Source organism: Rhinatrema bivittatum, chromosome 11 (assembly GCF_901001135.1).
Source record: "Rhinatrema bivittatum chromosome 11, aRhiBiv1.1, whole genome shotgun sequence".
Classification (NCBI taxonomy): domain Eukaryota; kingdom Metazoa; phylum Chordata; class Amphibia; order Gymnophiona; family Rhinatrematidae; genus Rhinatrema; species Rhinatrema bivittatum.
The window spans coordinates 52,950,953-52,973,416 of NC_042625.1; the positions used below are offsets into that span (position 1 = coordinate 52,950,953).

A 22,464-nucleotide genomic window follows, 5' to 3' on the forward strand; every position below is an offset into this window, starting at 1 on the left:
CAACTGAAAATTGGGGAGATGCAAATCAGCATGTTGCCTAGCGAAGATCAGTATGCTTAGGGAAGTTCTCTGTCTTTTGCCCATCTGCCCAAATTTTGAAACTATTGAATTTAACATGGAGGGGGGGGGGAAAGAACTTGGAACCCTAATGAGCAACATTTCCAAGAACAATAGGAGTCTAAGCAAATGTTTCCTTTTAATAGTAGCTATTCTTCCAAGCCAAGAAATAGAATAAGGAGCTCATACAGCAAGATTCTGCTAAACTTACTTTTGGGAGGGTGGCAGGTTTGCAAAATTCAGCGAGTATAATCTATCCAAATTACTTGGCCCACAAATCCCCAGATATTTAACAGAAACCTCTTAGTATTTTAAACAAAATGGAAATAGCCAACTTTAATTACCAAAATTGTCATCTTGGCCATATAATCTTATAACCCAAGACTGCCAAACCTCACAATTGTCTGCAATATAGTTTCTAAGGAATTAACTAGGTCCCTTACGTAAAGTAAGATGTCATCTGCAAAAAGCACCATCTTAGCTCAGATCTACCTTTAGTAACAATTTCCTTAATATTTGCATACACTGATTTTAGTAGCCGACGGCTCCAGTGGCAATACAAAATGCAAAGAAGAAAGAGGGTAACCTTGCCTTGTTCATCTCCCCAGTGTGAACAGCTCTGACAGCTGTCCAGCCTGACGAGCTTTTGGTACTCAATGTATGCATCTAAAATTAATACCCAAACCCACATTTTTCAAAGATTATTATTTATTTGACTTGATTAATTGCCATTTCTTACCATGGTAAATCAAGGTAATTTACAATAAAAATGAGAGAAAGCATAAAACTAAAATAACTAAAGGTAACAAAAAATATTAATCATAAAACCATGAAATATACAAAACATAGTAATGGTAGATATATAAATACATTATATAAACTAATTGACATAAAGCTAAAGAGAAATTATAAAAGAATGTAAAATGGTAAAGCAAAAAAAAACAAATTAAAATTTAATAGAGACCCTTTGAACAACTGTCCAAATAAAAAACTTTTGAATAATTTCCTACATTTTAAGAACTCATTCTTAAGCCATAGGCTTAAAGGATGAGTGTTCCAGATACTAGGAGCTAAATACATAAAATAACTTTCTCTAATTGATTCTAACTGGATTTCTTTGAGTGAAGGAACTAGAAGTAATTCTTGATAAATAGAGCGAAGAGTTTTGTTGGGGCGATATGTCTTAATGAGATTTGCAAGATAGGTGTGCCATGCCTATAGCCTTTATATGTTAGGCAGGCAATTGTAAAAGTAACGTGAGCAGAAATTTGCAACCAGTGAAGATCTATGAGGAGTGGCGTAAAATAATCCTATTTCTTTTTACTGAAAATAACTGTGTTTTGAACAACCTGAAGTTTGCGCAAAGCAGAATTGGTGAGACCGTGAAATAGTACAGGTCCGTAGTCATTTACTGAAGACTAAAGCATGTACAGTGGTTTTATGATCGTTAGAATCAAGAAAAGGACATAATTATGAATAAAATTAAGATAAAAATAGGAGGATTGAATCAAATAAGTGATGTGAATTTTAAATCTCTGTCCAGCAAAACACCTAAAATTGTGGAAGCTTCCTTGACCGGGATTTAAGTTCCATCCATAACTGGAGAAGGTGGTCGTTCTGATTGGCTTTTACCCAAAAATCACCCAGATTCAGACTTGCTCGGATTAACTTTGAGCTTGAGGTTTTTCAACCAGTGAGTAATTTCCGTGAGACAATTATTAAAGGCAGCTAATGGGGCGGGGGTTTTTACATCGATGGAGGCAGCCACCTGAATATCATCAGCATATGAATATATAAAAACCTAGGCTTTGAATTAAAGCACCAAGTGGAGCAAGAAAAAGATTGAAGATTGTAGGTGATAACTCTGCACTTAAGAGGTCTAGGACTAGAAGTATCATTGTTCCATACAGTCTGGTACGATCTTTTGTCTAGGAATGACTTAAACCAACTTAATGCTTGATCTCTGATTCCTATATCCGATAGCTAGGGACCTTCATTAAAAAAAATAAAATTCCTGGGAATTTATTGGTGTTTATTATGACGAGAACAGAAACAGGACAGAATCAGTGGAAAAATGACTCATTTTTCTGATAAAACATCGGCGTTTATTGTTGTTGAGCAAAGCTAGGACAATAAAACAATATTAAACAGATTCTGTCACTCACCCATTCAGCAGCATCTCCCCACCAACCATATGCCTCCCTTTCCCTCTCCCTCTTCCCCTAAGAATCTCCCTCCCCCACTGCAACAGCACATTCCCCATTCCTCCTTACTAGTGGTGGCCCCAGGCTTCTCTCACCTTCCGCCACAACACTGAGGCTCCCATGCTCTGCAACGCTGCACTTCTGCTTTTCTGAAGGGCCAGGGAGCCTGCTGGGAAGTGCTGCTGGTGGCGTGGCTCGCTTCAAATGCTGCATTGGCAGCCCCAAGCATCAGGCACTTTGGCTGCCTGGGGGGAAGAGGAGGCGGGACTTGAAATGCCACCTTATCGGCACTGGAGGGCGAATGCTTTTGCTGGTGAGGATGGGACTTGAAATGCTGCAGGTGCTTTGACCTATACTGGCTTCCAGTTGCTGGAGGCCTTGAGGCACTGCATCTGCAACTCCGGAGCTGCTCTCTTACAAACCTAAAATTAGGGTGCAAATCGGTTTAAATCGTGTCACTTTTGGAAAAATCCAGGAATTTATGGGTGAAAATCGATTTAAACTGAAAACAAAGGACTCTACATATAGCCAATTTAGAAGTAATTAATGGTCTACTTTGTCAAAAGCAACACTCGTGTCTAGAAAGGCTATGAGTACTGATTTCCCTTTAATTAAATTAAGAGTAATATCAGATTGCAAGGCAGTCGGTGCAGTTTCAGTACTGAAACCTTTATGGTATCCAGATTGTTTCGGGTGTAAAACAAAGGTTTTGTCCAAAAAAGTAGAGCGTTGACAATGGACGATTTTCTCAATAATTTTACTGAGTGTTGGGAGATTGGAAATTGGCCTATAATTAAATGGGAGGGCAGGGTTTAAGTTTATTTTTTAGCACAGGCTGGATTTTGACTGATGGAGGGAAGGTATCCAGTTTCAAGGCTCCTATTGATGATATTCAATAATGGTGGAAGAAGATTTAAGAATGGGATTGAGAATGAAACTGAGTAGAATTGGATTAAATGTAGTAGAAGAGACTTATATAAGAGTTTTGGAAAATTAACTACAAGCTTGCTTGTGTAATTAAAAGAAGATAGTTTGCTGGTAGGAATAAAGGAATCATCAGATTACGATAGAGTGACAAGAGTGGAAGATAAGTGAGAAGCAGTCAGTTACAAACTCTGATCCTATAGATGCGACTTTATTGTCAAGTGCTATAGCAAAATCTTTGGCTTTCAGGGAATGAGAATGGCGGTCTATTTTATACTGAGCTGAAATTTCAGAAATTAAATGGAACAATTTTCTTGGTCTATTTGCTGCTTTGTGAAGAATATTTGTATAGTGTTTGAACTTAGTAATTTTGATGGCATGTAGATAGTGTTTAATATTGCACTTAAGCTTGCTTTCAATGTCAGATGTTTTAAGCTTTCTCCATTTTCTTTCTAGATGTTGAATATGTGAAATAGATGAGCCCCTTTTCAACACGTTGCAACACTCTCTCTGCGTCCTGGCCTTATGTATTATGTCTATAGGTCTCTCCATTCTGAAGTCAGTCTGAGCCAGATAAATCAATTGAGGCCTATTTTCCAGAATCTTTGCAAGTATTTAAACATCACAATTCAACAATGATATTGGTCCATTGAAAGAACAATTCTTTCACTCTTTCCCTTCCTGCGATTTGTGCAAGTAATTTTTCACTGAAATTATGTGTATTTGTGTATCAGGCCCAGATTTAGGCTGAAGTAACTGCCTAGCATGCCAAAGTCCAGGCTGTAAAGGAATGCCATTATACCATGGAGGAGCCTGCTCCCACCATCCACTTCACAGGTGGGCTGCTATGGCCCTCTACGTCTTTGGACTCTTTCCCAACTCCAATTTTCTGAGCTCCAGGGTCTCCCACCCTCCACTCTTTCAACCCTGCCTAAGGGCATACAACAAATCTGGCCCTGACGTGTATGCATATGTATGGAAGTGCTACCCCCTTCCTGCTGATGGCCCCAAGAACGCCTCTCTCTGGTGTGTACTGGCCCTCCATCTGCTCCTTTACACACAGAGAGGCTGATGAGCCCAATCAGCCAGCTCGAACACTGAATTCAGAAATGCCCTCTGCACATTACCAAAAATGGGGGAAGATGGTGTTGAATTCCATAGAGCAGTGGTACAGCTCCATCAAGCTTCCAAAAGGAAGAGGTAAGGGTCAACCCCCATGAACCCTTAGCAAGGCTTCAACCATCCTTAGACTGGAAAATCAAGCAAACAAGGGGCAACATTTGCTGCATTATTTATTCATTATAATTTTAGTTCTTGCAGAACTGCTGTAACTGTCTCCAGGTACCCTGCCTGGTGGAGTCACTGAGCTGCCTGTGACTCTCATCAGGTCCCCCACTCATTGCAGTCTCTGAGTTGCCTTTGACTCTCACTAGAGCTCCTGCCTGTTACAGACTCACTGAGCTTCACCTCCTAAACTATCCCCTCCCCCTGCATCGCAGCTGCTGTGATCAGGCAGGGAACAAAGGTTTTCTATAGAAAGGAGCAGGATCATTGATGGGGAGGGGTGGAGTTATGGGTTGTGGAAGGGTATGGAAAGGTTTAGGATCGGGACAGAGATGGGCTTTATAGGGTGGATGTAGGTTGTGCAGGGGAATTTTGTGGTGCTGGATTGGGGAGGAGGCTTTTGTCAAAGTGGTAAGAAATTTGCCGTATGAAATCAGAAAAGGTTTTTGTGGAAAGGCTCCTACCAGAGCATGCACAGAGAGCAAAACTAGTAAAGAAGAGCAACGAAAGGGAACATACCCTGTGCTGTTCCTATGCTCCCAAGTTGTCATTTGGAGCAGAGTGTTTGCAAAGTACACTATGCTGTTCATATGCTCCTGATTTGTACATTGGAACAGGATTAATAGAGAGGTGAAATGTGCTGTTCATATACTCCCGATTAGCAGATTGAATTGTATGAATTTATCTTCCACTTTTTGTGACACATCAAGCCACATTACTTTCAGGTACCGTAGGTATTTCCCTGTCCCCAGAGGGCTCACAATCTAAGTTTGTACCTGAGGCAATGGAGGGGGAAGTGACTTGCCCAAGGCCACGAGGAGCAGCAGCAGGATTTGAACCCTGGTTTCCCTGGTTCTCAATCCACTGCTCCAACCATTAGGCCAGTCCTCCACATACTTGCCAGTCTCCCTACCCCCATCAGGCTAGTGTGCTCTAAAAGATAATGAACTAGAGCTCTACTGATCCCCTGAAGAAAGGCTGCATGCCCTTCGATAAGGATGTGCTGCTGTCTGTAATGACTAGATAGAGTAGAGTTGTCTTCAGTGTACAGTTCTGTAGTGGTGTACCTTTATCTTCTTCCTCATACAGTGCGCTTGCTGTGTAGACAAGAAGTACAATTTCTGGGACTGAGGAATTAGCTTGATCATTTTCCAGAAGATGTGCAAACGTCTTGATTACAGAAGTCTAGAATACCTTTAAAACATAGAACATAAACTGAGGAAAAGGTTGAACCTTTTCAAGAATTAAGTTGCATCCCTACCCAACATTTACAAGGGAAAGGGTTTGTGAGTGCTGAAATGGTCTAGCTAGAGGTAAGCTGTGGCCTTCCACTTGCCGTGGCCATTGATGAACTTAAGAATTCAGAAGCTGATGTCCTACTCCACTCAGGTACCAGTGACCTGGCGAGAAATGGAGTTGATATACTACAAGAGGAATGCAGACTTTTCAGAGGTGCTAGCAAAGTCCACAGCATTTTCAGAGGCACTATCTGTTCATGATAATGGGGTGGAAAGGCTACATCATATTACTTCAGTACATGGGTCAAAATGTAGTGTAAACAGGGTTTTTAGGCCTATTAGTAGAGGCTATACAAGGAGCAATAAAGAGCAGAGGCATACATCTGTCCATGGAGTACAGAGGAGGAAGACAAAAAAAAGATGATCTTGGATAATCTTTGGCTGGCAGCTGGGGTGTATCCTTAACAGTGGGGATAGACTAAATGGACAGACTGGATGGACCAGATCATCTTTTTCTGCTGTCATCCACTGTGTTAAGGTGCAGAGGGTAGGGTTAAGTTGTGATACAGGAGGCCAGTACGTGGGAGCTAATGCCTCACCCATGCAAAATGCCCTCTTCATAACTATCAGGGTAGGGACTGCTACAGCAGAAGACTGCTTTATTGATGGGTCCTGCTGCTTCTTCAGGTTACCTGCATGCGTGCAGTTAAACACAGACTCAGCTAGCTGATAAAATGGCTCCCCAAGAAGCATCCGGTAGCTCAAGTGATTGGTATGAACAAGACAGTTTGTGGCATCTTTAAATAGTAAATCTGCTTCTCCATCCATATGTGACTGAAACAACTGGAACTTTGAGTCTGGCTTCAAGCCAAATGTTTCCTGAAAAAAAAGAAGAAAGCAATACTGAGCTGAGAATAAAGAAGAAAGCACCGTGCTGTGTGAAGAAGAGAGCAGCACTGGGCTGTGTGGAGGGCGGTGTGCTGAGTGTGAAGAAGAGAGCAGCACCATGCTGAGTGGGAAGAAGAGAGCAGCACCGTACTGAGTGTGAAGAAGAGAGCAGCACTGGGCTGTGTGGAGAGCGATGTGCTGAGTGTGAAGAAGGGAGCAGCACCGTGCTGAGTGTGAAGAAGAGAGCAGCACTGGGCTGTGTGGAGAGCGATGTCCTGAGTGCGAAGAAGAGAGCAGCACCGTGCTGAGTGCGAAGAAGAGAGCAGCACTGGGCTGTGTGGAGAGTGCTGCGCTGAGTGTGAAGAAGAGAGCAGCACTGGGCTGTGTGGAGAGCGTGTGCTGAGTGTGAAGAAGAGAACATCACCGTGCTGAGTGTGATGAAGAGAGCAGCGCTGTGCTGAGTGTGAAGAAGAGAGCAGCACTGGGCTGTGTGAAGAGCGTGTGCTGAGTGAAGAAGAGAGCAGCACTGGGCTGTGTGGAGAGCGTGTGCTGAGTGAAAAAGAGAGCAGCACTGGGCTGTGTGCAGAGCGTGTGCTGAGTGAAAAAGAGAGCAGCACCGTGCTGAGTGTGAAGAAGAGAGCAGCACTGGGCTGTCTGCAGAGCGGTGTGCTGAGTGTGAAGAAGGGAGCAGCACCGTGCTGAGTGTGAAGAAGAGAGCAGCACTGGGCTGTGTGGAGAGCGGTGTTCTGAGTGACGAAGAGAGCAACTACGCGCTGAGTGTGAAGAAGAGAGCAGCACTGGGCTGTGTGAAGAAGGGAGCAGCACCGTGCTGAGTGTGAAGAAGAGAGCAGCACTGCGCTGAGTGTGAAGAGGAGAGCAGCACTGGGCTGTGTGGAGAGCATGTGCTGAGTGTGAAGAAGAGAGCATCACCGTGCTGAGTGTGATGAAGAGAGCAGCGCTGTGCTGAGTGTGAAGAAGAGAGCAGCACTGGGCTGTGTGGAGAGCGGTGCTGAGTGAAAGAGAGAGCAGCACCGTGCTGAGTGTGAAGAAGAGAGCAGCACTGTGCTGTGTGCAGAGCGTGTGCTGAGTGAAAAAGAGAGCAGCACCGTGCTGAGTGTGAAGAAGAGAGCAGCACTGGGCTGTGTGCAGAGCGGTGTGCTGAGTGCGAAGAAGGGAGCAGCACCGTGCTGAGTGTGAAGAAGAGAGCAGCACTGGGCTGTGTGGAGAGCGGTGTGCTGAGTGTGAAGAAGAGAGCAGCGCCGCGCTGATTGTGAAGAAGAGAGCAGCACTGGGCTGTGTGCAGAGCGGTGTGCTGAGTGTGAAGAAGGGAGCAGCACCGTGCTGAGTGTGAAGAGGAGAGCAGCACTGGGCTGTGTGGAGAGCATGTGCTGAGTGTGAAGAAGAGAGCCGCGCTGAGTGTGAAGAAGAGAGCAGCACTGGGCTGTGTGGAGAGCGGTGTGCTGAGTGTGAAGAAGAGAGCAGCACTGGGCTGTGTGGAGAGCGGTGTGCTGAGTGTGAAGAAGGGAGCAGCACCGTGCTGGGTGTGAAGAAAAAAGCACCATGCTGAGCATGAAGAAGAGAGCGATGCCATACTAAATATGAAGAAGAGAGCAGCGCCATGCAGTGTGAAGAAGAGAGCGATGCCATGCTAAATGTGAAGAAGAGAGCAGTGGCATGCTGCGTGTGAAGAAGAAAACGGTGCCGTGCTAAATGTGAAGAAGAGAGCAGCGCCGTGCAGTGTGAAGAAGAAAACGGTGCCGTGCTAAATATGAAGAAGAGAGCAGTGGCATGCTGCATGTGAATAAGAGAGCGGCACCGTGCTGAATGTGAATAAGAGAGCAGCGCCATGCAGCGTGAAGAAGAAAACGGTGCCGTGCTAAATGTTAAGAAAAGAGCAATGGCATGCTGCATGTGAATAAGAGAGCGGCACCGTGCTGAATGTGAATAAGAGAGCAACGCCATGCAGTGTGAAGAAGAAAACGATGCTGTGCTGAATGTGAAGAAGAGAGCAGTGGTATGCTGCATGTGAAGAAGAGAGCAACGCCGTGCTAAATGTGAAGAAGAAAACGGTGCCATGCTGTGTGAAGAAGAGAGCAGTGCCGTGCTGAATGTGAATAAGAGAGCGGCGCCGAGCTGAATGTGAATAAGAGAGCAGGGCTATGCTGAGTATGATTGCTGAGTATGATTGCGGTTACTACCCCAAACCAAATGTGCCTGATACTTCACTTTCGATGCATATCCAGCATGGCTCTCTGCTTCAACGGCAGGGGAGAAGAAAAACTGATACTTCAAGCATATCCAGCATAGCTCCCTGCTTCAACGGCAGGGGAGAAGAAAAACAACCAATAAGGGCTGTATAACATAGTCTGAGTAAAACAAATAAGCATGGGTGTAGCTTGCTTATTGCGGTGGTTACTACCCCTACTACCCCTAACTAATCAAGCTTGATATTTCACTTGGATGCAGCTCCATCACTGCTTTCTACATTAATGGTGGGGGTGGAAGGGAAATAGAACCAAGAGCTAAGAGAAACATAAGTATGAGAGAAAAAAGTGTGTGAAGCTTGCTGGGCAGAGTGGATGGGCCGTTTGGTCTTCTTCTGCCGTCATTTCTATGTTTCTATGTTTCTATGATTGTGCAAGGAAGGGGCTTTCACTTTGCCTCCTGCACTGTGCTCACCTGAGATTTACTGAGGAAGTCATATATTCTGGATGCGATAACTGGCCTCGTCATGACCACATTTGGGGGAATGGGCCCCAAATTACAGTTCAGCCAGTCTGTGACTTGAGCACGACTTCCATCTGGACACAGCAGCTCAAAATCAGAAGCACTGTACCCAATAGCCCAGTCCAGACTCTCTAGCTCTGCAAAAGAGAATGGAGTTTTGTGAATCCCTGAAGGAGAAGCATTAGAGCAGGGCGTGACTGGGAATCTCTGCAGGGGAATCATTAGAACAGGAGGTGACTGGGAGTCCCTGTGAGGGAAACAGAGCAAGGGGTGACTGGGAATCTCTGCGGAGTTGATGGAAATCCCTGTGATGGAAAAAGAGCAGGGGGTGACTGGAAATCCCTGTGAGGGAAACAGAGCAGGGGGTGACTGGGAATCACTGCAGAGAAACCATTAGGGCAGGGAGTGACAGGGAATCCCTGTGAGGGAAACAGAGCAGGGGGTGACTGGGAATCTGCAGGGGAACCATTAGAGCAGGGAGTGACAGGGAATCCCTGTGAGAGAAACAGAGCAGGGGGTGACTAGGAATCTCTGCAGAGGAACCATTAGAGCAGGGGGTGACTGGGAATTCCTGCAAAGGAATCATTAGAGGGGGGGAGGGTTGACTGAATTGCTGAGATGTACCATTGGAGCAGCTTGTGTTTGTGAATTGCTTTAGGGGGATTCATTAGAGCAGGGGGTGTATGATAATCCCAAATGGGATTAATAAGAAGCCCTGTAGGGATCCATTATAGCAGGGGTGACTGAGAATCTTGTGGGGATCAATTTTAGCAGGAGGTGACCAGGCATTCCTGTGGGGATCCATTAAAGCAGGAGGCATATGGGAATCTATAGGGATCCATTTGAGCAGGGGGTGTAGAGAATCCCAAGGATCCATTAAAGCAGGGGGTGAGCAGGAATCCCCATGGGGATCCTTTAAAGCAGGGGCCATATGGGGAATCCCTGTGGGGATCCATCAGAGCAGGGGTCATTTTATCCCAAATACAGCTTCTGCACAATCTCAACTTTCTTAAATCTGACTGATTTTTCTTCTTCCCTGTGTTTTTCTATTCCCAGAATGAGAAAACCACTCTAAGCTGTGTCTGTGGCTCTCCTTTACGGAGGGTTGGCACTGCTGGCACCTGGCAGATTGCCTTAACCAAGGGCCGAGAATGACTAAGGAATAAAGCTGCAGGGAGAGATCAGCAGAAGGACACAGTTCAGAGTTTCATCCTGCGGGTTGAGGGAAGGAAACCATTTTTGTGATGGTTGTCACTGGTGCTGGAACAGGAAAGCACTTTTCCTTTCGTTACTCTAAAAAAATGTTTTAGTGATAGGAGAGAACAGTGCAGAGAGATGCAGGAGGCCCAGACCCAATTGTCCAGTGCGACACAGAAAAGTTCTCAGCGGTTTGCTACTCTGCAGAAATTCAGAGAAACAGAATGAACAGGGACTGCTGGCAGGCTTCCCTACTCCTGATGTTGTCTAGCAGAGAAGAATGTTCCAGAAAGGCTACGTCTCCCACGCTCTTTCCATCAGAATCTCCAACCAAACACCTGCAAAAGGAAACAGAAGCTGTGACTGCCAGGGCTGCGACTGAGCTGCGCATCACAGGCTTACAGGAGCAGGTAAAGAGCAGTCAGCTAGCCACAGAGCCTGGAAGGCGAGCGCCTCCTACCCAAGTCACTTTCTCTGCTCTTCCTTTTTGGTTCTCTACCCTCCTGGGTTCATGAGGATATCGGGTTCCCCCTTTAATCCACCACCCAGCCCCATCCTACCAAACATCCAGCCCTCCTGGGTCTTGTGCTCCAATCAAATCCAGAGCCCTTTCAGCTAACTTGTGAAACAAGATGAAAAACGCCTTTAAACTGAGGAGAAGGTTTAAACATTTAGGACGCAAAAGTCTCAAAACTGTGGGGGCAGGAGCAAAGTCCGCAGGAAACCTGAGCTGCAGAGTTTGCCCAAGGCAGAAGCACTTACAGGAAGCTGCATGGCCAGAACTAGGAATGTGGCTGCCTCCCTCGGACTGGGAATGCCTCCACAGTGATGTGGGGAAAACACCTCTGCTTTTAGCCACTGACAGGATGGGCAGCTTGCAAAGAGCTACAAATGGATTTCTCAGTTCAGACTAACTCTGACATAGTGAGTACTTTGATCCCCCCCAAAAATATGTATAGGGTGATAATACATTAAATACAGTAGGTCAGATCAATAAAAAGGCATCACCTTATATTTATATGTATTATATTCGTTAACCTTTATTTCTGTGCATTCAAGTGGGCTAACATGGCAGTCATACTCCCCACTGAGAGTACTGCTGGTCTTTACACTCCTATCAGGAGTACTGCAGATTCTTACACAGACTACTGCTGGTCCTTACAGCCCCTTACACTCCTCTCCCCACCAGAAGTATTGCCAGTCCTTATACTCCCCTCTTAAATGGGGATGCTGCCAGTCCTTACACACGCCCCAATGGGTGTACTGTCGGTCCTTTATGCACCCCTCTCACCAGGAGTACTGCTGGTCCTTACACACGCCCCAGTGGGGATACTGCCAGTCCTTACACACGCCCCAATGGGTGTACTGTCGGTCCTTTATGCACCCCTCTCACCAGGAGTACTGCTGGTCCTTACACACCCCTCTCACCAGGAGTACTGCCAGTCCTTACACACGCCCCAGTGGGGATACTGCCAGTCCTCCTTACACACCCCTCTCACCAGGAGTACTGCTGGTCCTTACAGCCCCTTACACTCCTCTCCCCACCAGAAGTATTGCCAGTCCTTATACTCCCCTCTTAAATGGAGTACTGCCAGTCCTCCTTACACACCCCTCTCACCAGGAATACTGCTGGTCCTTATACAGCCTCCCCAATGGGTGTACTGTCGGTCCTTTATGCACCCCTCTCACCAGGGGTACTGCTGGTCCTTACACACCCCTCTCACCAGGAGTAGTACTGGTTCTTACACACCCTCCCAATGGAGGGTACTGCCAGTCCTTATATACCCCTCTCACCAGAAATACTGCTGTCCTCACACACCCTACCCAATGGGGGTACTGCCAGTCCTTACACAAGTCCCTCACAAGGAGTATTACCAATCCTTACACTTCTCTCCCTACTCGACGTACTGCTGGTCCTTATTCTCCCTTCTCACCTGGAGTATTGCCGTTCCTTACACTCCCTCCCCACCAAAAATGCTGTCTGTACTTCTACTCCTCTCCCACGTTGGTTCTTATCCTCCCCACTCACCAGGAGAACTGGCGGCCCCTTACATTCCCTTCCCACTGGAAACATTGCTGGTCCTTACTCTCCTCTCTCATCAGGAGTACTACTGGTCCTTACACTCCCTCCCCATCAGAAACACTGCCTGTCCTTATACTCCTCTCCCATCAGGAGTACCTCTGGCCCTTATACTCCCTCCCCATCAGAAACACTGCCGGTCCTTATACTCCTCTCCCATCAGGAGTACTTCTGGTCCTTATACTCCTCTCTCACCAGGAGTACTTCTGGTCCTTATACTCCCTCCCCATCAGAAACATTGCCTGTCCTTATACTCCTCTCTCACCAGCAGTACTTCTGGTCCTTATACACCCACCCCATCAGAAACATTGCTGGTCCTTACTTTCCTCTCTCACCAGGAGTACTTCTGGTCCTTATACACCCGCCCCATCAGAAACATTGCCTGTCCTTATACTCATCTCTCACCAGCAGTACTTCTGGTCCTTATACTCCCTTCCCATTGGAAACATTGCTGGTCCTTATACTCCTCTCCCACCTACTTCTGATCCTTATACACCCGCCCCATCAGAAACATTGCCTGTCCTTATACTCCTCTCTCACCAGCAGTACTTCTGGTCCTTATACACCCACCTCATCAGAAACATTGCTGGTCCTTACTCTCCTCTCTCACCAGGAGTACTTCTGGTCCTTATACACCCGCCCCATCAGAAACATTGCATGTCCTTATACTCCTCTCTCACCAGCAGTACTTCTGGTCCTTATACTCCCTTCCCATTGGAAACATTGCTGGTCCTTATACTCCTCTCCCACCTACTTCTGATCCTTATACTCCCTCCCCATCAGAAACATTGCCATGCCTTATACTCCTCTCTCACCAGCAGTACTTCTGGTCCTTATACTCCCTCCCCATTAGAAACATTAACGGTTCTTATACTCCTCTCTCACCAGGAGTACTTCTGGTCCTTATACACCCGCCCCATCAGAAACATTGCATGTCCTTATACTCCTCTCTCACCAGCAGTACTTCTGGTCCTTATACTCCCTTCCCATTGGAAACATTGCTGGTCCTTATACTCCTCTCTCACCAGCAGTACTTCTGGTCCTTATACACCCACCTCATCAGAAACATTGCTGGTCCTTACTCTCCTCTCTCACCAGGAGTACTTCTGGTCCTTATACACCCGCCCCATCAGAAACATTGCATGTCCTTATACTCCTCTCTCACCAGCAGTACTTCTGGTCCTTATACTCCCTTCCCATTGGAAACATTGCTGGTCCTTATACTCCTCTCCCACCTACTTCTGATCCTTATACTCCCTCCCCATCAGAAACATTGCCATGCCTTATACTCCTCTCTCACCAGGAGTACTTCTGGTCTTTATACTCCCTCCCCATTAGAAACATTAACGGTTCTTATACTCCTCTCTCATCAGGAGTACTTCTGGTCTTTATACTCCCTCCCCATTGGAAACATTGCCGGTCCTTATACTCCTCTCCCACCAGCAGTACGTCTGGTCCTTATACTCCCTCCCCATCAGAAACACTGCCGGTCCTTATACTCCTCTCTCACCAGCAGTACGCCTGGTCTTTATACTCCCTCCCCATTAGAAACATTAACGGTCCTTATACTCCTCTCCCACCAGCAGTACCTCTGGTCCTTATACTCCCTCCCCATCAGAAACATTGCCATGCCTTATACTCCTCTCTCACCAGCTGTACGTCTGGTCTTTATACTCCCTCCCCATTAGAAACATTAACGGTTCTTATACTCCTCTCTCATCAGGAGTACTTCTGGTCCTTATACTCCCTCCCCATTGGAAACATTGCTGGTCCTTATACTCCTCTCCCACCTACTTCTGATCCTTATACACCCGCCCCATCAGAAACATTGCCTGTCCTTATACTCCTCTCTCACCAGCAGTACTTCTGGTCCTTATACTCCCTTCCCATTGGAAACATTGCTGGTCCTTATACTCCTCTCCCACCTACTTCTGATCCTTATACACCCGCCCCATCAGAAACATTGCTGGTCCTTACTCTCCTCTCTCACCAGGAGTACTTCTGGTCCTTATACACCCGCCCCATCAGAAACATTGCCTGTCCTTATACTCCTCTCTCACCAGCAGTACTTCTGGTCTTTATACTCCCTCCCCATTGGAAACATTGCCGGTCCTTATACTCCTCTCCCACCAGCAGTACGTCTGGTCCTTATACTCCCTCCCCATCAGAAACACTGCCGGTCCTTATACTCCTCTCTCACCAGCAGTACTTCTGGTCCTTATACTCCCTCCCCATCAGAAACACTGCCGGTCCTTATACTCCTCTCCCACCAGCAGTACGTCTGGTCCTTATACTCCCTCCCCATCAGAAACACTGCCGGTCCTTATACTCCTCTCTCACCAGCAGTACGTCTGGTCTTTATACTCCCTCCCCATTAGAAACATTAACGGTCCTTATACTCCTCTCCCACCAGCAGTACCTCTGGTCCTTATACTCCCTCCCCATCAGAAACATTGCCATGCCTTATACTCCTCTCTCACCAGCAGTACTTCTGGTCTTTTTTACTCCCTCCCCATTGGAAACATTGCCATGCCTTATACTCCTCTCTCACCAGCAGTACGTCTGGTCTTTATACTCCCTCCCCATTAGAAACATTAACGGTTCTTATACTCCTCCCTCACCAGGAGTACTTCTGGTCTTTATACTCCCTCTCCATTGGAAACATTGCCGATCCTTATACTCCTCTCTCACCAGGAGTACTTCTGGTCCTTATACTCCCTCCCCATCTGAAACATTGCCGGTCCTTATACTCCTCTCTCACCAGGAGTACTTCTGGTCCTTATACTCCCTCCCCATTGGAAACATTGCCATGCCTTATACTCCTCTCTCACCAGCAGTACGTCTGGTCTTTATACTCCCTCCCCATTAGAAACATTAACGGTTCTTATACTCCTCCCTCACCAGGAGTACTTCTGGTCTTTATACTCCCTCTCCATTGGAAACATTGCCGATCCTTATACTCCTCTCTCACCAGGAGTACTTCTGGTCCTTATACTCCCTCCCCATCTGAAACATTGCCGGTCCTTATACTCCTCTCTCACCAGGAGTACTTCTGGCCCTTTCCTGCTTTTCCTGATCATAGCTCATACGCTCCAAATTTACAGTATTTAAAGGCCCGGCATTCTGCTCCAGTCTTACTTAACCCTAAACTGGAAGTCTGTGTAATGCAAACGTACTGATTGTCTGCAGCAGAGCCAAAAGTGTCCTTCAAGAAACTGAGCTACTTCGAAATAGCTCGTTTTGGATTTTTGGGATCACATAGCTCAGAGGATGCTGTAGGGGGCAAGTTCTGGTCTTTTAATTCTGTCTCATAATAGTGAGATATTTTATAAATCATTGGAGGATAAGTTTCTCTTATGATGTCATTCAGGAAAATGCTCTCCTATTCTACTGGTATTTAATGATAGTGAATTAAACATTCAGTTTTAAAATTACTGGAGTGTAAGCTCTGCATATCTATAATTTGCTGTTTGGTTTTGTTCAAATAAAAAGACAGAAACAGAGCTTGTCCCTTACAAAGGGAAGATTTCCTGCTGTGTTTCATAGCTAATAAGGCCCTGGTTATTCCGGGCACACCTGCCTTTATGGCACTGTGCTGCTTATGAATTTGTCGCTCTGAGAGATGTTTAGTGAGAAGTATAATCCTGCTGGAGACTCACCGAAGGGCACCCAGATTTCCATAGTAGCGCTCATCATGGTTAGCGACACAGCGGCTGCTACCTTTGCCTCCAGCTTCCTCTCTCCCTAGACACACCTTACACAGATTCCCTTCTGCTCCAGGCATGCATCCTTTCCAGAAGTAACGCTGGTAGACTGCAGGGCAAAAAGAGGGAATTGACGCGATCCTCAGGTGCACTCTGGCAGCACCAGCCTTACCCGGGCCCAGGGAAGGTGTCTCATAATAACCTTACCTGGGCATGCAAAAGGAAGCCCATGCCAACCGTATTCAGGACAAAGAGAGGAGAGCCTGTGGCTACCATTGTCCAGGAAAAAAAAAAAAGGGAACCCAAGCCATCCTTCTGTGAGCCAAGGGAAGGGAGCCCACTCCAGCCTTAGCTGGGCATAGAGATGTCAAACGTAGCCAGACAAAAAGGACACCTATGCCAGCAGTGATTAGCTGGGAAAGCTGGAATGTATAGCAGTAATTGGCTGGTGAAGAAAAGCAAAGAACAGTGATTGGCTGATGAGGTAGAATTGGACAAAAATAATTGGCTGTGAGGCAGTAATAGACAATGCTGACTGGCAGGGCAATCCTTAAAGGTATGTGGGGGGGGGGGGGGGGAGCAATAGGGATGACTACCCTGGACCCTGCACTTTGGCAACTTTGGGGGTGGCACCATGCACCTCAGCATTCTAGGGCCCTGCTGCAGTTGATTTGCTCCCGGCGCTGCACTTTCCTAAGGTCAGTCCTGCTGACTGGATGGCGCATGGACAGCATTGGGCCGGTGTCCTTACCTGCGTTAATATCACAGTTTAAACTGCCATTTTCCAGCTCCCCTCCGATGTACTTGGACAGCAGAAGCCAGCCTGCAGGGCTGTAGAGGTGGCCATGGCAGGAGCGCCGCCCCCCAAGGTTATGAATGTTCACATTCTTGGTTAGTTTTTTTGTCACAGCCACTGCATACATAGGTGGGAGCCCTGCATAACCAAAGTAACAAACCATTAAAAAGGGACATTCACACGCTCTGGAGACAGTTTCTGGTGACCCACTTGTTAGCCTAGAGCCAGGAAGTGACTGGGATTGAACAGGGAGTTCTGCGGTACAGGCACTCGGGGGACAGTTAAATCCATGCCTGCTTCTGTAGTGACAGATTGCAGGTGCAGGAGTAGCATTAGATGTGTCCGTGCTGTGCAGGCTAATGTACGTGAGAGGTAAAGTGACTGTCCACTTCTCCCAGCTCAACTCAAACAGGCCGACCCCACTGCAAGCATTGAAACTCTGGGAAATAAAAACTAGAACTCCATGAGCCTTTCTGGACTGACCTGTGTGAGGTGATGGGTGAGAGCAGGGCTGTGTGTGTGTGGGGGGGGGTCCTTGACAAGAGGCAAGTGCAAAGATATAAGATGAGGTCTTGCAGGAGAGCAGAGGTTTTTGTGCCAGTTTTTATAAAGGTTCTCCTACCCCTGCACTGTGGTATATTGGGGGTGCCCTCCAAGATTCTACTGTACCTTCCTCTGAGACATGGAGCAGCTTCCCCACTCCCGCTGCCGTTCCACTGTCAAGAGTGCAATCGCCACCTGTCAAACATGAGCAAAGCATCAAGTGCCTGAATGCTGTGTGCTCCTGTGCTTATTCATTGCTCACCAGAGCCTCTGTGTCCCGCACCATGAATCGTGCAGACTCGTGATTCAAAAAAGGAGGATTGTAGATGGATCCTGAACACTAATACAGTCATTCCCACCCCAGAGCTAGAGCAGCTCCCAACCAAGTCACCCAATGACATTGGAAGATCTCGCAGCTCCAGTGGCCATGTGCTGGAAATGCCTTCACCCACTTCCACCTCTTTTATGCCAAACAAGCCAACCCTTCATCAATCAGTACGTTTATTTATTTATTTATTTATTTAAAAACTTTTCTATACCGTCGTTCAGTGATGCACCATCACAACGGTTTACATTTAGGCACGAAATAGGTTTGATAGTTTTCTAAGTTATCCAAGTGGTGCCAATATTTTACGGTTACATTGTTCAATAATATACTCTAATTGAAAAGTGGGTTGGAGATGCTATTTACGATTGCCGTGCTAAACGTATATGTGCATACTGTTTTTAAATTAATATATAATTATGAGTAAAATAACAAAAAATAATAATAAAGACAAACAACTCTGCTTTTATAGGTGATTTTCAGCTGAATGTATTTGTTGTTTCTTCAGCGACCTTACTGTGGAATGCTTTTTTGAAGAGCCAAGTTTTTAAGCTTTTTTTGAAGAGTTTTAAATCTTTCATTAGTCTTAGCTCAAGTGGTAATGTGTTCCATAATAATGGTCCTGCCAATGATAGTGCTCTCTCTCTAACCTGGGTCAACTTTGCTGTTTTTACTGAGGGTATGGTTAGTAGTGCTTTATTGGCAGACCTGAGATTCCTTTGAGGGACATGTAATTGAAGTGCGGTGTTTAGCCAGTAGGCATTTTCGTCATTTATTAGTTTATGAATTGTACATAGCGTTTTGAATTGCACTCTTTGTTCTATTGGGAGCCAGTGTAAGTCGGCCAGTGTTTGGGTGATATGATCTCTTCTGCCTTTCCCAGTAAGTATTCTGGCAGCCGAGTTCTGTAGTATTTGCAGTGGTCTGATTGTGGTATATGGCAATCCAAGAAAAAGTGTGTTACAGTAGTCCGTGCTAGCAAATATTAGTGCTTGTAGTACTGTATGAAAGTGTTCTTGAGTTAATAAGGGTTTTAGCCTTCTAAGGACCATTAGTTTGGCGTAGCCTTCTCTTGTTTTTACCGCTATGTGTTGCTTAAGGCTGAGTTCTGTGTCTATAATCACTCCTAGGTTTCTAGCTTTATCAGTTAGCTCCACTGATTTATTATTATTAAGTTTAATGGGGTTTTGAATTCTTACAATGTTTTTTCGTTGAAGGTGTATGAATTCTGTTTTTTCTATGTTTATTACTAGTTCCATTTGGTTTAATAGTTGTTTTATTATGTCAAGGTTTCTACTGGTGTCTGCTTCTTTTGTCTATCAGTGCTGATTACATCAAGTAGCACTATAGAAGTGTTAAGTAGTAGTAGATGGTAGATACTTGTTGAAGTATCTACCATCTACAGTTCGTTTGGCTCTCCATCTAATCCCTTCCTGTTTCAGTTTTCCTCTCTTGTTCCCTGTACTAACTATGTCTCTGATCTGGCTGAGAATTATCTTTCTTTTTTTTTTTCATGTATTCAAATTTATTAACTGCTTCCCTAGTCTTTTCAGTAAAAACTACCCAAAGCAATATGCTGTATATATGCAAAACCATAAAAGTGCATAATATTGTACAGGTACACGCATGCAAAATCAATATTGTACAGGTACATGCATCAAAGACATACAACATTGGAAGTACCAGACCCACTTCTTACCATAGCCTCAAAACAGCTCCAATCACCATGCAAGCCACAGATAACAAACCAAAGAGCCATACCACTTCCACTCGTCCCATCCAAACTTTCCAACTCCCCAGACCCAGCTGAAAATAAAGAACGGGAGAGAGACATGCCAACATAGCACCCACTCATCCCCTATCCCAAACATGAAACTAACAATCAAGTCCAATATAAGGATGTGGTTAGTGCAGTTAGTGTAGCTGGGTTTAAAAAAGGTTTGGATAAGTTCTTGGAGGAGAAGTCCATTACCTGCTATTAATCAAGTTGTGTTAGGGAATAGCCACTGCTATTACTAGCATCAGTAGCGTGGGATAGACTTAGTTTTTGGGTTCTTGCCAGGTTCTTGTAGCCTGGATTGGCCACTGTTGGAGACAGGATGCTGGGCTTGATGGACCCTTGGTCTGACCCAATATGGCAATTTCTTATGTTCTTACTTTGTTAAGTTAGGGGGTGGGGAGATGGGCACTGCTTGGCCTGCTAGTTTCTTTATCTTGTGAATAAGCGAGGGATCAGTTGCTTCTTGGCTTGCTTCTTTTCTTTTTAATTGCAGGTTGGCAGGGAGGGGGGGATAGGAGTGTTATTGACCTGCTACATTTTTTGGGTAACTTTATCAAAGCTATTTGGATGAGCAGAGTTAAATGGATAACTTTGTGTAGGTAGCGCTGAATATCTGAACAAAGTGAAACTGCACCCTGAGAATGCTCCTAGCGCTGCCTCTAGGTAAGTGGCTACTTTTGGGCAGCCAACAACTTTTCTGGGAAGCAGGGGGAAATACTCAGATCTCTGGTTTTGTCCAGGTGCTATACACTTCAGACACCGAAGAACCTCTGCACTGCCTTAGTCATCTTCCTGCCTCTGGACTTTTGAGTCATTTCTCTATTTGTAGTGTTTCTCTGGTTACCCCATCAAGCTGATGCCACAAGATATAAAATGTGTCTGCATGTTACTGGGTTAGGTTTATTTACACATGGGGTGGGCAGATTTGAAAACTGATTTCTGGGAGTAAAATGCTTCTTACTGATATGAATTGGCTCTGTGAGAACGGCTTGGAATCGTCTTCCTGAACTGGTGCGTCATGCTCCCTCTCTTGCCGGGTTTAAAATCCATCTAAAGACCCACATTTTTCAAATTGCTTTTAAATCTTGGGCTTGATTGTTTGCTTTTAGCCTCATCAACTAATTTTCTTTTTATTTTCTTTTTTAACCAATGTCTTACTGTATGAAATGCCCCAAGTCTCTTGTCCTGTATGTTTGTCTTATTAGCTTGTAAGCTCTATTGAGCAAGGACTGACTTTTGTGTGTTTGTGCAGTGCTGCGTATGTCATGTAGTGCTATAGAAATGTTAAGTAGTAGTAGTAGTAATTCAGATAAAACAACAGGCAGTGCCAGTTTTACTTTCAGTGCCAGGAAGTATTCCCAATGCCTAGGCTGCATTTTCAAATTTCCCTTTGCATATTTCCTCATGCAAATATCATGGTGTGTATTGGTGCAAACCCAGTAAGTGAAAAGTATCCATAGCAGTGCACAAATGCAAGCAATTTTGATTATTGTCCCCGTGCTAACACTTTAATATTCACTGATGTTTAAAGAACTCACCCCAGTATTCAGCTGCCACAGGAACCAAGCCACAGAATCCTGCAATGTAGACATGTGTAGCATCCAGGGACACAACATCAGCCTCATTACGCTGTAAAGCAACAACATTCCTCACTTCAGAAAGCAGATGCCACCACTGGAGAGTCTACACACACTTTCATATTGCTTAAGACATTGTTTTTCACTAGCTTCTCAACTATTTTTAAGGTCATGAACATCTCCCTTCCACTGGTGTCTTCCATATTCCACTCCTCAACTCAACAAAATCTAACAGCAGACCCTGTTGACTACTCTGGAAGAAAATAACAGAAAAAAAGGAAGCAAATCTGCCACTGAACCCTTCTTAAGGATTACCTTGATCATCTCAATGCAGTCAGACTGTGAAGCCGCCTGGACACAGACCAAGGGATCTGACTTGATATTCAGGGCCCACTCTTCACACTTGTGCACTTCTGCAACACTGATGCAGCACCAGCGCACGATGCTGTTATCCAGTGAGCTCCCTGTGACCCCAGACATGAAAAAAAATATTCAATCCTTGAAACACAAAACGTCTCTAAAGCAGGAGGAAGAAGGGCCAGGGTTCAAAGCATTTCAAGTTTAATTAATTCCTCATCTTCCTCCTCTCCCTCTCTCTCCTACTCATGCACTTAAGAAACAGAGGAAGGTGACAGCAGAAAAAGACCATATGGTCCATCCCCCCCAAATAATTCAGCTTACAGTTCCAATCATTCCTTAGAGATCCCCTGTGTTTATCCCAGGCTTTCTGGAGTTCAGATACTGGTTTTGTCTCCACCACCTCCACTGGGAGGCCATTGCATGCATCCACCACCCTCTCTGTAAAGAAATATTTCTTAAGATTACTCCTGAGTCTACCCACTTTCATCCTCATCCCATGACCCCGCATTCTAGAGACTCCTTTCCTTCTAAAGAGGCTCCCCTCCTGTGCATGGAAACCTTTGAGATATATGAATGGCTCTATCATATCTCCCCATCCTACATTTTCTCTAGGGTATACAAGCAGGGACTTTTACAGTGGTTCTCGGCTAGTAATGGGCTATGAAGAGGAAGAGGGAATGTTGGAGGCTTATAGTAAAACAATCTTCCTGTTTGCTATATGACTTTATAAACAGTGTTTTCTGTGGTCCTCTCCATTCCCTGTAGAGGGGTATGGCCACC

At 45.5% G+C, this 22,464-nt stretch overlaps 1 protein-coding gene across 1 annotated transcript in view; it reads right to left on the reverse strand.

Annotated features, from left to right (window-relative positions):
* Positions 1-796: 796 nt before the first annotated feature.
* The window catches only part of LOC115073299 (melanotransferrin-like), a 45,354-nt gene continuing 23,686 nt past the window's right edge, over positions 797-22,464 (reverse strand). The window contains exons 9-17 of the mRNA XM_029571609.1: positions 21,640-21,788; positions 21,286-21,376; positions 17,769-17,837; positions 17,055-17,237; positions 16,259-16,412; positions 10,775-10,857; positions 9,275-9,459; positions 6,400-6,586; positions 797-5,663 (exon numbers count right to left, since the gene is read on the reverse strand). Coding sequence (XP_029427469.1) covers positions 5,614-5,663; positions 6,400-6,586; positions 9,275-9,459; positions 10,775-10,857; positions 16,259-16,412; positions 17,055-17,237; positions 17,769-17,837; positions 21,286-21,376; positions 21,640-21,788 — 1,151 coding nt within the window. The 3' untranslated portion in view covers positions 797-5,613. The remainder of the gene's footprint in view (positions 5,664-6,399; positions 6,587-9,274; positions 9,460-10,774; positions 10,858-16,258; positions 16,413-17,054; positions 17,238-17,768; positions 17,838-21,285; positions 21,377-21,639; positions 21,789-22,464) is intronic.